Raw genomic sequence first — 16,166 nt, 5'->3', positions numbered from 1 at the left:
ACGACCGATTCATTTCACAAGACGCATAGCCGAACTTTCCAGCTGAGATCGCTATTGATAAGGTCGGGAGAAATCGTCCTTCTTGCCACATATGACATGTAGACAATTAATAACCAATAAGTCGGCCCCGTGTCGAAATCGACAGATCGTAGATTACGAATAAATAACTAGAAAAGAAATTAACCGTGTTGAACGTTTGTGAGAACTCTCCAACATTTTTTTATTTACTGTATCGTTCTTAACCTTCGATAGCGGTAGGTAACCTGAATAATATATATATTATGCAATTATACTATTCCATTGTCACTAATTTAGTTTCATTTTCATTGTCAAAATAATGAAACTGATATTTATGATAATTTCCTTTTTACAAGCCAAAAGAAATTCATTATAGAACGTCAACACGCTTTATGAAATACTTTGATAGAATTCTAAATGTGAATGAAAAAATTATGTATATTAGAAGATTTAACTAGATAGAAATAGTACCTAATCTTTAACACTTTGATTTTCTGCTACGCCTACTTGTTCGACGATTACGGCTACGAGTATTTTTATTGCGCAGTGAAAGTTTTATTTCTACCAACTATCATAGGATCACGTATCATGGAGAGTATTAACTTGAAGATCGTAGGCGATAGATATATGGAAAGAGTTTGAGATTCAATTGCTCAAAAGTCTAATACAAGTATCTGTTTTCATTACTAAATTTCACGATTGATTCTACTAATATTGATTGGATCGTAAGAAAAATATTTGTTTTACGATGGTGATTGTGAACTACGTTATAGTATGAATTACTCTTTACGTTTTATCGAGATTGAAGCTGATTGAAATATATTCTACGATGCAGTTTCGTGCAAATTCGAGTTAATGGTGAATTATGTTTTCATATATTTTTAATACATTACTCAAGCGTGATCAGTGCATGAATAATGCTTCGAAGAAACTCTGCTCAAACAACTTGCTTCTCTTCGAGTAACGAAATTGGATATAATTTGTATCTTTTCATAGATAAATAGATGATTAATCGCAAAATTGATTGCTATCGTCGCTACGCTTTTATAATCTACATAATTACACTAGCTTTTTTCCTCGCAAACGTTTAAATTTCATCTGTTATAAATACGAATAATTGCACTTGGTTATCGCATCGAAAACACTATTAATAAAATAATCTTCATCCAAAATCGCGAGATAACGGAACTATCTTAGAAAAATCAGTGCTTGCATAAATTTCATCTGCTTCAGATCATTAAAGGTATGCATTCGATATTAAGAATGAATCGAGCACAGAAAATCATAGGATTTTCAACGAAAACGCACCTCGACCTCGATCACCGTGGTCATGTCAACGTGCGGCGCGTAACAGAGCGCCAGCTTGTCCGCTGTCGGCGCTTCCGTTCGCGGCGGGAACATCCCTAGGATCTCCAGTTTGTCGGTTCCAGTGCCAGATCCGTTACAATCGCTAGATCGCTCGCGATAATCACTTTCGAGCACTATTTCCTCCTGCACATCACACAATCACGATTCGTTGTCATCTGTGCACCACTTCGCGACGATTGTCGTTTTTTAAACACACTGTGCACTGTGATGGTTCACTATGGTGATCTCCTTCAACCAATAGGGTAACAACTAAGTTTCTCGTTTCATCGAAAAGCGATACTGTTACAAAAGATTTAAACTGTAGGGCACCGAGTGCAACTGCGTTCCCTTCATTACTCGAAAAGTATTTTAATGTTCGAGAGTAAATTGTAGATTCAGAAGAAAAAGCAAAGATAGTTTGATCGAACGATAAGTAACGTTAAATATCATTTCTATGGTTTCACGAGAGAAACAAGCAAAACCAGGCACCCTTGGCCGCGAATTTACCAACCAATCATCGCATCAAAGGCATCAGCCTCCAGCCAAGAATCGTTGCCCGTCGCAAGCGGAACGAGTGAGCGGACACGCGCGAGCTCGTGCATGGTCGCTTTTCGAGGATCGTTCGCGCATCAATTTCGAGGGTCGCGTGAACGCATTCGACCACCTCGTCGTTGCTCCAACAGACGTCGAGTCCTTGCAGGCACCACGCCGCGGGGAGAAGTCAGAAAACGCGAGCAGAGAGCCAGAAGGTGAAAGATACCGAAAGACCGCGAGAGAAAAGTCAAAAGATCCGTCGTTCGTAGGCTTTTGCCGGATGAAGGCGAGCCGATGCGAAAGAGAACAGCTGATCGGCTGATCGAGCGTCGTGTTGCGGCCGACCGACTGAACGACGGGGACGACGGCTCGCCGTACGAAAGTATAGCTAAGAGCCGTGTGCCAGCACGACGAGAGGACGAAATGGGAGGTGGTACGATGTGCTCTTACCGAGAGCTACTACTACTACTACTACTATACCACCACCGGCAGCCACCACCACCAGCGACACGGGCGTCGTCGTCGGCAGCTGTGCACCACCACCACCGCCACCACCATCGCCGCCTTAAGAACTCTGCCCTACCAGACCTCTGGCCTACGAGCGCCAAGGATAGGAGAACGGAAAGGAGAGAGACTCTCGTTTGTGCACGCGTACAGACGACGACCGAAATTTCGCCCGAGGATACGCGCCACCACGTGCAACTACTCCTAGAGCTGCCCCACCAGACGATCGAGCGGCTACGATCCACGAGGGGACGTCCCATGACCGAACGAATAGGAGAGATACCTCGCGGCCTCGCGCGACGCTACCAACGACGCTACGAACCACGTGAGTCGGCACTCCCCGATCGACACGGGACCCTCTACGCGGTCTAACCAGAGCTCAGAACTTTGGCATGCAAGTTTTTAACCCCTTTTGAACTTGTTCCCTTAGTCGTTGTAAGAGTGACGTGATTTTGAGTTACGAAAAGTATTTCATTTGCTTTATGAAAAGCAAGGTATTTCTAGTTTGACACGAACAATAGTAATATTTCATCGTTTCGACGGGAGAACATTTGGACATCTATGACAAAAAGTAATACATCATATTATAGACAAGTTAATCAACTAGTAACGGAACGTTATATATATATATATATAAACAGAGGATTCACATTTTAAATCATAAAATTCTTGTTGCCAGTAGGGATACAGAAAAATGATTAAGCAACATCGGAGTACATAATTAGATTCGCACAGCGACGAAGCAACAGGATGATTCTCTCTATCAAAACTTTTGTGTTCATAGTACATTAATAATTGATCTAACGCTTTCTGATTGAATGAAACGATGCTAAATCATAGAAGTATTCCTTTTGAAAAATAGAAGCGAATTTCCTGTTCTTCCTTCACAAAACCGGGTTTTATTAAAAACCAGCTAAAATTCAAGCTATTTCGTGTTCACATGGATTATAAGGATACTCGAGGATATTTTTATTTCAGATTCACTTCGTTTGAAATAAATGATATTCTCATTAGGTATTTATTATGTATAATAAGGAAACATCGTTAACTCGAAGTAACGAATTAAGGGGAATTCTTAATTGATATAATAAAATTATAGACCATTACTTTCAAATTTACTATGTAAATTATCTAATCTTAAACGAAACGAGAATGCACTATTTCACCGCAGAAACTTCCGCAATACTATAATCTATAAAACTCAGACGGTTTCTTTATTAGAATAAAGATTCCAATTCCCAATGCAGATTAATCCCTTGATGAAATTCAAACATACGTTGATAATTACGCTTAACAGTGACATTCAAATTGTAATGTCGCTCTTATCGAATCACGGTCGTCTTGGATATATCGTGATATATTGTATCAAAGATATTTATTGCTACAAGAGACTAGATCGTGACACCCGATAACGGGGAGATTCGTTATCGTATTCGGCTCCTCACCGCGGGAGGTGAACGTATTAATTAAACGGCGGCCAGAAATGGGTCCCCGGTACGTCTCCAGCCGCTTTTCCGTCAACGCTCATTCATGCCGGGAGCCGCAATTAATTCGCGCAAGGTGAAAACGGCCAGCGTTATAGGTCGTCGACTCGCGGTCCGTAATTTATGCCGGTGTAAATTCTGCCACGTAATTACGCCACAGAACGCCATTCACGACTGCAACGAGAGAAGCGTCGCGTCGTCGTGAAAAGACACAGTCGACACCTGAATACAGTTGGCACGTAAGTCAGGGGCAGAGATAGCCCAAAGAACAAGGACTCGATCGCACTACCAACCATTTTGTTTAAAACTGTTAGATGCAGTTAAATCTTATGTTTAAAAACATTAGAACGTCAAGGTTGCGTACTTACGATTTTTAAAAATATTGGAATGTTGGGATTAGGTATTTGTATAATTTAGGGAATTTGAAGCTTTTAGCCTACAGATTTGAGTCTTGTTGTAATTTGAATGGTATTTAGAGAATTTCAGATTCTTCAGTGCGACTTTGAGGAATATTAGAATGTTCGAATTAAGTACTTATAGTTTTTAAAGATATTGGAATGTCAGGATTGAAGATTTACATCATTTTTCGAGTATCTTTAGAGACCAGTTTGTTATTTCATTAATTTACATTTTTAGTTTCGTAGTATACTACGAGATTCGTATAAACTACACAATAAACTCATTATTTAATCAACTTAAAAAGATAGGGAAAATTTGATGTCCGATTTAAAGCATCTCAGTCGACGATTCATCAAAAGTACCATCGTAACGGTACTCCATCGACAACTCATATTCGCTAAAACAAACAACCGAAATCTCCGAAGAGATCTATCTATCTGCTCACTGATCATTTCTCATTAACCAAAAGTAAATTCAATAATTCAGCTTTCTCGAAATAAAATCCTTTAAGATTCACGTTGAGATACGCTCAACTTGTCGACGATGCTCGCGTCAGCCGCACGAAAATCGCGACCGAGAGCTTCTTGATTAATGGTGTTCGACGCGAGAAACGTGATAACCACTCGACACGATTCTTACTCGCTCCTACTAGATGCGAATTAGGGAATTCGATTTCGTTTCGATCAGTAGTCAAATTGACGCTGATAATCGGTTTCCGAACAGCTGATTAATCGTGCCTTTCCTTTTAGAGTCCATGTTATACCTATGCATATACAGAAAATAACAGAGACGATTGAAAAAACGATCATGAAAGAAGAAACACGGTAGGAGTTCCTTCTAGGAAGGAAGCCGCAGGCTACCAATCACGCATCGTGTTGTCATTCGATGCAACAAGAATTTATTGGGACATCGGCAACTAATTTGTCCTGCTAGGTTTCTATCGAGTATTTTTCAATTTCGTTCAACGTTGTCCATCAGTGAAAACTGCGGTCTGCGGTCGTGAAATCGGTAAACCAAATGGAATCGTAAAGCCTGCTCGGCCAACGGAATTAACGCTGCCGCAAAGCGCACCGATTACCCGATCGCGTTAAACGATCAACCGATTTGTTTGCGGACTCGCGATACGCAACCAATGCAACTTGTTACAGAGCATGGCTCTTGATAGTATGTTTGCTTCGATGTTTGTTTGCTCGGAATTAACGCGAATTAACGCAGTTGGTGAAACTGTGAAACTTATTTCTATGTTAGTAATATTAATTTCTAAAGAAGGACGAGGAAGAATACAAAAAAGTTAATCTTCTTTTATGTCAGTACGACTTTAGATTTCATATAAACGTAAACGTTTCAAATATAAAAAAAGGAGAACTATTTGGAGAAATACACCTTATATAATAAATTACAAAAATATCGTTGACAGTTCAAACGATTTTTAATTCTTGCATATTCTACCCATGTCGTAATTTATTTATTATTATTATCTATCACAAGTAACAAACGGAATAGTTTGCTCGTTGCTATTGTGCTTTGTGGACTTTGCATGATCGATTCCATTCGAGGCTACGATCCGATAGCTACACTTCCGAGAAAATTTCTCGATAGATGCAGTCGTGCTTCTCTAATCGCATCATCAGGTGTATTAAATCGCTAGTTTTAGCGTGGAATTTATACGATTTCAACAGTCCTATTTGATAGTTCCATTTGAAAAAAAGTCGGATGATCTCACGTCCCTCCTAAGGGTATTTCTTTTTCAATTTTGTTTGATTTGCTCGATTATTTGACAGTTAATTTAATTTGGTCACACTTACGTCAGTTCTTTATTATACGGTTTTATAAGAAACTTACGAGGCGCGATTAAAAACAAGAAATATCTAATTATTGTAATTTTCAATGTTGTTAGTTAATCGCTAGATGTTTATAGCCTCTTTTTATTCGGACAAACGTTGTTCATCATCTTCAGGGCCTCTGTGACATTATGAAATTACACGTAATGCTATTTCCGTCCATGTAATTTCAATACACCGATTACCAATTCGTCGGACGATGAACATCTGTTTCCACTGCAGATTAGAAAGTGATTTAGCGCCGTGTATTCCGGCCTTCCAACGGAACAACGAAAGGCGGCCATTTAAAATTTAGAAAGTAGTCAAATTCGTCGCAGTTGACTTTCAGAATTACGCACCTTACAATGCTTGAATCCTTAAGCGATTCTACGAAGACTCAAGTACCTCTTCTCTGCCATAACTGGTGTTATAATCTATGACACGATTTGAGAAAAAATTATTTATCGATTTAAATTTACACTTAATACCAGGTTTTTCCCTCGAAAACTGTATGAAACCCGAAGGTATACATAGAACAATTTGCATTGACACGAGATGGCTGTTGTTTTTTTTTTCACGAAAGTATCTAATCCTCCAGGTAAATTCATCATCCGTGAATCGATTTATAACTGTACTCACGTTAACCCACGCTAGAACGTTAATCCTCCTTGTAAATACATACTTCTCCGTTATTTATCGCACTGTTGGTACGTGGCAGAGTTAGCAAGATACGTGGACGAATCCTAAAAATACGTTTTTTTCGAAAGCCGGCCATCGGATATGTGTGTTATGGGAAGAAGTAGCGTGAGAGTGAGCTGTCGATAAAGAAATAGCCGAGGTGGTAATCATCGGTAATCTTCAGTCCGTTACTTACGCAAAAGCAGTAATTGCCACTGTTACGCTGTGGATTAGTTCGGAATGGTTACAGCTGGTTCGTTCAAGGAACGTGTTATTTAGTCGTTCATTCAGCTACGATATTCGATGATTCGCCGTTTCATGCCACCATTAACTCCGAATAAATTGTGCAATGGCTTTACGTGTGCCGTGAATTTTTGTGTTTTTCTTTCAATGTTCACGTAATTCGCGTATTCCTTATTATCTTGTACAATTACATTATCAAAATAGTTAGTCTATGTTAATGGCAGAATATCGTAATAAGCGTTACGCGAATGTTGCTTTAGCGCGAGTTTCCGTAAAGCACGGTTAATGAAAAATTTCATCAGCTATGTGAAAGTATACCGAATCTTTAGTACTGTGTGCACTTTAATAATCGAAAACACTTTAGAATATCCCTACGATCCTTCGATGTTTTGAAATTTCAAAATAGATTAATAACAATTTTTAATGGCATCGAATACATTCGCTGAATCAAATGCTGAATCCATAAAATAGAACACATGGTTACCGCAAACCTGCTGTTTCCTGATCGAGGGTAGCGACCGAAGGTACTTCAACGATTACAATCGTCGTGTATAAAGATACGCGGCAGTGTTCGGGTATGAAAGGCACGTACAAGTCGAACGAAGAGAAGACGAAGCCGAGAGAGGAGTCGAAGAAAGAGCTCTGGATGACGATGGTGGGAGAGGGAAGTCGCTAAACGACATTCCAAGCGGACCATCCAGCGCCACCCAACGGTAACCAACGCATGACGCCCTTATCTTACCTCGTGTTACCGCACCTTTCCTTGCGTTACCTTAACGGATCAGCCACGGTCAAGGAGAACGTCGATTTCGCGTCGTATCGCGCCTCCGAAAGTAACTCCAGATATCGATTATATGAAACTTTCCAATCTCTACGTCGGAAACGTTTTCGAATTTCCAAATTAACGCGTATATTTCGAATTTTTGTATGAAAAATCAGAAACGATGAAAAGTAATAGCGTAATTTTGACAGCATAGTTGTAACGTCTAAAATCTGTCGAATTTTATAGATTTCTACGATACGTTCAAGAAAATAGTAAAAAAGAGCTCTCGATCTTCGATTTAGTTGTACTTTCCTTTTACATTCGATAGGAAAAGAATTTAGAGGATTAGGATATTTTTTCAAAGATTCGTTCGTGTTAATGATGATGGTATTCGATAAAGGGATGCTTGGTAATTTTGTTTGAAGCAACAGTTAAACATAGTTAGAATAATTAGAAACATTTAGGTATGAAATTCCGACACATCGTTGATTGCGACCACTGAAATTTTGAGGGCTCTAAGTCACGTAGAAAGTAGCATCGACACTCGTGGGAAGGGAGTCAATTCTCCAAGCTCAAATTACTTCTTTACCAAACAACTATACATGACGCGGTTGAGATAGGTTTTCTGTTAAACAATAGTAGAAACGACCGACGATTTGTAGAAACGATGGTTAGTTCGAATTGATTTTCAGTTGATCCATCGGACGTTTTTTGCTTCTTCTTTTTATTGGTAACTGTATTACGCGCAAAAAAATTGATAGGGAGAGTAATGGCTTATTACAACCGCAAGATTGCCCTTCGCGATACTCTCATTATTAAATTTTACCCCTGTTTCATTAAAGCCTCATCAGTATACTTTATAAGTTAATACTTCTGAAACGTACTTCAATCAAAGTAATTACGATGGAAATTGTTATGCTCTCTGAAATGCAAAATTTAATAATTTTACTTACTTAAATTATTCCACTATTCTATTTGAAAATTAAGGTATGACTTTCAAATAGTTTGTAACCTTATTTCCAAGAATGTATAATCTAAATCGCAACATTTCCAGCCTTTTATCGGGTATTTTACCTACAATGCGCTAAGTTCATCTTATCGCGTGACAATTTTAGTTTGAACGCATATCATATTCTATCTCGAATACGAGCGTAAATGAAAATTGGCACATTTTTGCGAGTAAAATCGATACGATACAGCACATTTGTCGTTTTACGCAGTTTGCCCATTAACATCCTTGCTACTACATGTGTTCTAATCGATGGCGGTGAACGTACGTTTTCCATGTGACCGATGTTTACACACTTGTCTACGAGTGCTTAACCTATTTGCGTACACGACATTCCGATTCCTTTATTGGACTCGCGCGAAGTCGGCTTTAACGCGGGAAAGACAGAGTTTCCGAGTAGACTCTTCCATTTAAACTTTAAACGAATATGAATTACCGGAAGATTTAACACGCTACGTTAGGGTTGCGTCGATCTTTGCAAATAATCGCGCAAAACTGAGCGTGAACACGAGAGCACCGTTGCCAATCGATAATAAAAAGCACGAGCAGCGATAAATAACAATCTTGCACACAATCCATGGTGTCTACGATACCTAAACGATCAGTGTGTTTAAACGCGGCCTTTATCTTGATGCGCGTCGTTTAATTTACGTGGTTTGAGTAACGTGCTCGTTTTTGTAAAGTATATTACTCGAAGTTATTTAAGCAAACACGACGATATAAATGTTTGGAATGAAAGGAACTTTGCGTGCGTACAAATACGTATATATAAAGTGATTTTTTAAATCGTCGGTAAAATTGAAGTACGCATATGTAAGTCACGCAATTCCATTATCGAAAGACTTTATAGATTTGGTCGTGCCTTTGATTTAAAGAACTCCGCCTTTAAAGAACTAAATGAAGCGACGTGACTATCGTGCCACATGGTACTTTAAATTACTGCAACCTCGAGAATTATCTGGATTCCAGCATTTCCAACCTACTTCAATTAATAATTCTCTACGGCTCATTACATAACATAACGAAGCGTGCATCATTGACGTCGTGTCGTGCAGGTTAATGCAATTACTTTAATTGGAATATGGTCGTGCGAAACAAAATTTCAAACAGCCTAAAGTTTGAGCTGAACTTCAAACCATTTAAACAACCGACTATGTTAAATTCCAAACGTTTCTTATCTCACCCAGAACAATAAATTGTCCGCTCAGATCTCTTTTAATCTAATTCTCGTGTAACATTAAAATATATATTAACTATTCTCTTTCCGATTTTAATTTTTATCTAATATACCAACTATCTATATCCTGCAAACTCTTGATCCTTCAGAATTATCGTACATTCCAGCTTGCTCGTACTTCACCAGACATTTCACGTTTCATAGTAACATCTCTTCTCTTTGCAGACCTTCAGCCTAGTTCCCACGTTCTTTACTCTCATAACAATAATATCATTCCTTACATGCTTAGAGTCAAGTTTAGCGCATCAAAAATTTCTCATCTTAACACCTACCCTTAACATCGCTCTCCCTGAAACAACTCTCACAGACTCTCGTCAAAAGTACAAAATCGTAACCTATACAACTCGCGGCTACGCCCTTCCATCGCGTGCACGCTGTGTCCTTAGCAATTAGCGTCAGCGATCAATCATCAAGACGCAACGTCCGAATCACCTCCAGTCGAGGCAGCTGTGCGAGTGCGAGACCGGTAATCTCTGCCGCGTGTATGCGCTTTCTCGATGCTCCGAAAACTCGGTTCAGCCGCGTTGACCGCGTTTTCGTTCGGTCCGCCATTCGCAGAACCGAGGCTTGCGCGGATCTCCGTCCAATTCTCTAATTACGAGGCCGGCGAAGATAAACGATTTCCTCGATCGACGTTCACTAATGGCTTGCTTGGTGCGGAGCACAGCACGGCAAATACGAGCGGCGACGATGAAAAAGGGACCGATGAAGGATTAAGCGAGAGGCAAAGGAGGGAAGATCGGGGTCCGATCGTTCGACAACAATGATGTTCACCGTTAATTTGAGTGGACGAGTGAATCGGCCGTTTATCGCTCCGGCGCGGCGGCGTGAAGGCCGTGGACACAGGGCCACGCACACGTGTATACACGACACGTAGCAGTGGATACAGAACCATGCACGCGTGTATACGCGACACATAGCCGTGGACACAGGGCCACGCACGTGTGTATACACGACACGTAGCCGCGCACACGGCCTCGTGGTAAGAGGCGAGAGTCCGGTCCAGAGGGTTCAAGCTAACGGGACCAAGAGCCGATCGTACAAGCGCGGCTCTGTGGCCAGCACGTTTCGCACACCCGCGCGAGAACACGTACACGCTTGCTGAAGAGCGCGAGCGCGCACGCCCGCATCTGCACGTAGGGGGAAAAGTTTTTATAGGCCTGGAACGTGTCCGTGAGCAGCGTTACACTGATATACGATATACATGGACCTTTGCCGGCGCGCTGTTTCGACGCTGCGCCCTGTCGCGGCTCTGGTGATTTCAACGCTTGTTCAGGCGCGAGTTTTTAATTCGTGATAATTGGCCGCGCAACTGGACCGGCTGACTGCAATCGGGATGAGTGCAATCGTTAACCACTGCGACATCGTGGAAATTCTTTCGCTCTCAATTATCTACTAATTTTTTTTTTTTTTTAGAGATTTTTAACTGCCTTTTAATTGGATTCTGCGATTAGGTTGTGTATGCTACCGAATACTTTATTTTTCACAAGTTACAAACGAGTTTCAATTGTTTGATTTCTACTCTGAGGAACGCCTAAATGCGATAATTCTTCTACTGCAACAACAACCTGAATGGTCTTCGTGTTCGTGTCATCGCGAAGAGTAGGTTTATATCGCAAATCGAAATGTCGCGCACAGCAGTTATAAAGGGTCTTCGCGGAGATACATCTTCGTTTGTTATTGTTAAAGATCCAATCGCCATTAGTCAGGGAAAATGTCAGTTGAAACGTTTCCATAGCGAGCGGCGTACGTGTATATGTATATGCGGACGATCTATTGCGCAATCACGACAACTCGAATCCAATATGCTGTTACAATGTTAAACGGCAAGTGTGACTCGACTTTAGTTTTGAATTTATCAATCGGACATCTCGTAACGCAATACAAATGGGACCCCGCCGATTCGTCAACGGTATACGCCATAATTAACGTTTCATGATCGTCAGAGCGGGCATTAATTATAAACTACGAATAGTGTTGCCTCATTCTCTCTTCCTAGGAGGTTAATGCGACAATAGTTTTTATTAACGAAAGACGGACAGGTATGTAAAAATCCTTAAATTCTCAGCCGACAAGTTTGTAATTATGACTTTCGAATAGTCATCTAGGGATACGATTTAAAATTGTCATTATAAGATATAGGTATTTTGAAATTCGTTGTAATGTAAAGAATTACAAGTAAAGCTGTTTTATACAAGTACACATATGCTATTTCGTAGCCTTTCCATTTTCAATTTTTCGTCATTTTCGTACCATTTACTTATTATAAACGTAAGTTATAAGCTATATCGAGATCTTTCCGTTTCTCGAATATATGAAACTTGGCAGAAAATATGTGTGTATACTTTTGAACGACCATTGACGTTACAACCAAGAAATTTTAAGATCCCAAAGATTTATTTATATGCCAGATTTCCGTTTCGAAATATTCGAAATTTATGTATCTCTGTGATGATAAAAATAGTATGATAAATGAACGAACGAATGAATAAATCATAAATGAAGTTATGAATGCTATATATTGACTATATAATGATATATTTTACAATTCCAGCTAAGAAACAGTCAAAAGAGGTTTTTTCGAAACACAGATCAACGATCAACTGTCAGACCATATCGACTGAAATGCAACCATACCGTGGGATGGTAATTTGACGCCGAAAGGCAATGTTTATGCGCAGAATAATTATTAAACGAGACTTGACAACGATCGTACTAGATCTGCTTGACTCGTAACCAGCCAGGAGAGCGGTTACGATTTATTCCACGCTCAATGGCAAAGTGTCTGCAACGCAGGACCGATTTATTCCAACAATTCCTCTTTACAATTTCGATTAGCTACAGATTAGGAAGCAGCTGTTGTTTATGTGTGTTTCACCTCGATCACGATGACATGACGTCTCGAAACTATTGATTTCCTCTGGCAATTGCTTCTGTCACGTGGTAAATGTCTAACGGTGTTCACCAACAATAACGATAAATTCAATGATTTTTACGAATTTCGTTTGGAACAACGGCGGCAGCTAAGCTTTCTATGCCGACTTATCATAATTGTAAACCAGTGACGCGCTACCTTTCATACGATCGAAATTTATGTTACTTCTTACAGAATTCTTGGAATTAAAGGCGTTGCAGTATTCATGATATGTCGATTGCGCTCGGAAATTTATGTGAATATTCTACAGCTTATAATTATACATACTTATTTAAATAAACACAAATATAGACATGAATTAAATAATTATAGATATGTATTGTTTTTGTATAACACACGTCATTTATATTAAATTTCTTGTAATATGTCGTAAATATTTTAGTAGGCGAATAAAATAAAAAGTGTTACGATATACGGAAAGGAAATATTTCAGAAACTACGTAATAAGAATCAATAACAAGTATAGAATATCATTTTGTCGTTGTCCACAAAACTCCGAATGAAATCCAACCGTAAAACAAGTATTCACTTTTCTCCATGAAAACACGGATTTCACGATTTCTTTCCGCGCGTCAACGAACCACATTGTAGTTGCAAAAACGGTAGGTACACGTCACGCCTATCTATGCCAACCTATCTCTCCTCTAACTTCTATAACTCCAGACGCAGCAAAAACGAAATGCATCGCTCGTTTCAACCGGCGTGTACTGAAAATCATTTTCACTGTCCGCAACCGAAGCAACGTTATTTATAGTTAGGTCGATAGACACTGTGTCGCTTTCACCGTTCCTTTCATTTCCCTCAAAGAAAAATGATTCATGATATTTTTAATTGCAAAAGCCGCTCATTGTCAAACCGGTACGATTTATCTCTAGTATCTAGTTGAATCGAGACTCCCGTCAATCGTTCTGTCATTAAATCATTAGATTCCTCTAAATCACCTTTTTCCAATGTTTTTATCGTATTCAAGCTTTTGTTAATGATGCTCGTTCATGATATAGTTCCTTAAGCGACGTCAACGTGCAAACAGATACGACATAATAAATATCCATATGTACGTTATTTGCTAGAAGCATAGATCTAGCTTTTTGATCGCTCAAAGAGAGCAAACCGGGATGGTGCAATGACCGCGGTCATTAATTAGATTGATTTATTAGCCCTCGGGTGTACGCTCCTGTCAAAAGGATAATATTTTACGACGTTCCTAAAATGTGATTGCGAAGCATCGGTGATTTAGAGGATGGCAAATATCGACGGGTAGAAGAGTACACTGGTTCGATTAATTTGAACGAGTCGTGGGACTCGTGGAACGGCGGAAGTTATGACATCGATGCGATTAACTCGAGATGTTCCTGTCATTCAAAATTCTGATTGCTTTTGGATAGGCTGCTTTGAAAATTAGCGACCGTCGTGTCGCTACTAGTCGCTAGTACGAAAGCGACGCGGTTATCCAAGTTCCTTCGGCTACTCATTGGTTATGCGCGTGCATAATTTATCTCGTTATTAAAATACCAGATCTCCTCGTCGTCTCGTACGATTCTAAATTGAAAAAAGATATTATTCGGCGTGCTTCGTTTGGAATTTATGAATTCAGAGATTAATTTCATAAAGAGCAACTTTAAAACAGATCCATTCCTTCTTGGAAAGTGAATGCCTAACGAATGACCTAAAACAGATCGTCCAAGTACTCGCTATTGAACAAATACGTCAATGATATTTGATCACACAATACGTGTCTACATGATGTTGAAATTAGCTTTGGCTTTTCACTTTGTCTATTTAGTGACTTCATTCTAATGCCTTTGAAACTATCATTCTATCACCGCGACTCTACGCTTTACATCAACTTACTATCCTACCGCGCTTAAATCATTGTCAACTATATCCATGTATACATACTGTTTTCTACTAATAGTACTTACGGTTATTACGTATTTTCAACTACCAATATCTGTTTATTGCCATTATCTCTACCAGTGATGCTCCATATGTTATTTTATGCTAATAGCGAATATCCGATACTTTTCACCATTTTTTCTATCGATATCCTCCAATTTATGACTGAGTTAGCAAAGACTATACACTCGTTTTTACCAGCAATAACTTTGTATACTACTTCCTACAATCGTTATTTTCTAGTATTTCTATTATACTATAGTTACCACACTAGCAATATCCTTATACTCTCCTTTCTATTACCGTCATTACCTTCGCTATTGATACCTCTGTATCTTATATTTTATCTTCGATACTTCTGTCTGTTTCTAATATTCTTAAATTTGTTACCACATCAGCAGCATATTTACACATTCCTTTCTGCTTGCTGTTACCTTTAACAGCAATAATCTACGTACCAGTTCCTAGAATCGATATTTTTCAGTATTTCTCTCATCGATATTTTCCAATTTGTTACCACGGCGACAAATAACTTGCTGTTTGCAATTCTCCGTGTGGAACATGCTCATATCCAGCTGCACGCGCACTATGCACTAGCGATGCAACTAACGTCGGACGTGGTTCGCGACAAGAGGCGAAGGCACACGGTACGACCAGCATCAATTAGATCGTGTTATGCTAATGCGGTCCGTGTGTATAGAGCGAAATACGCGGCGAAAAGCAGCAATCATCTCGGAGACTACAGAGTCGGATCCTCGTAGGCGGTCGACCATAGCCAACCGAATTCAACGTGGATTCAGTCGTGAACGGCAGGTGCAACGCGAGATAGCTGAATTTGTTGGGCGGAAACTCTGCATAATTATCCTGAATATCATGGCAAATTTTGCTTTGTTTGGAACAAGGTAGAGTTTCATTCAGTGGATACAGAACATGTTTACGTTTTGTTGTTTTGATTCTTGACGGTATTTAGCCTCTTCTTGACGCCTTGGATGACATATTTTGTGGTTTCTTTTTTGTTAGAACTAAATTTGAGGCAAAAATTAGTTCGCGAAATGTGGCAGGTTTAACTAGCAACTTGTTTTGGCTAAATGTATGTAACGAATGATCGTTTTGATATTGGCATATCCCAATAATTATTCAGAGTATGATTATAGATTTTTGCTAAGATCATGCTGCAAGTAATGTTTCTATTATCAGATGTCATTCATTCTACCTGCGTCTCATTTCACGTAAAAAGTAAAGCAAAAACGTCTAGTATCCTAGTGATTTTTATGGATAAATCTCGCGTAAATATCGACT

General features: G+C 39.5%; 1 protein-coding gene across 5 annotated transcripts in view; it reads right to left on the bottom strand.

Moving 5' to 3' along the window:
- The window catches only part of LOC117231804 (transcription factor AP-2-epsilon), a 200,058-nt gene that overhangs the window by 49,336 nt on the left and 134,556 nt on the right, over nucleotides 1-16,166 (bottom strand). Inside the window, exon 1 of one of the 5 annotated variants that reach the window (XM_033490598.1) lies at nucleotides 1,327-2,346. The exons of the other annotated variants lie outside the window; for them this stretch is intronic. Coding sequence (XP_033346489.1) covers nucleotides 1,327-1,419 — 93 coding nt within the window. The 5' untranslated portion in view covers nucleotides 1,420-2,346. Of the gene's footprint in view, nucleotides 1-1,326; nucleotides 2,347-16,166 lie in introns of those variants that run through there. 5 annotated transcript variants of the gene reach the window in all.

Source organism: Bombus vosnesenskii, unplaced genomic scaffold, assembly GCF_011952255.1.
Source record: "Bombus vosnesenskii isolate JDL3184/JDL3185 unplaced genomic scaffold, Bvos_JDL3184-5_v1.1 scf7180000013274, whole genome shotgun sequence".
NCBI lineage: Eukaryota > Metazoa > Arthropoda > Insecta > Hymenoptera > Apidae > Bombus > Bombus vosnesenskii.
Note: the sequence above shows the minus strand (reverse complement) of the source record. Positions and strands in the feature narration are given on the sequence as shown.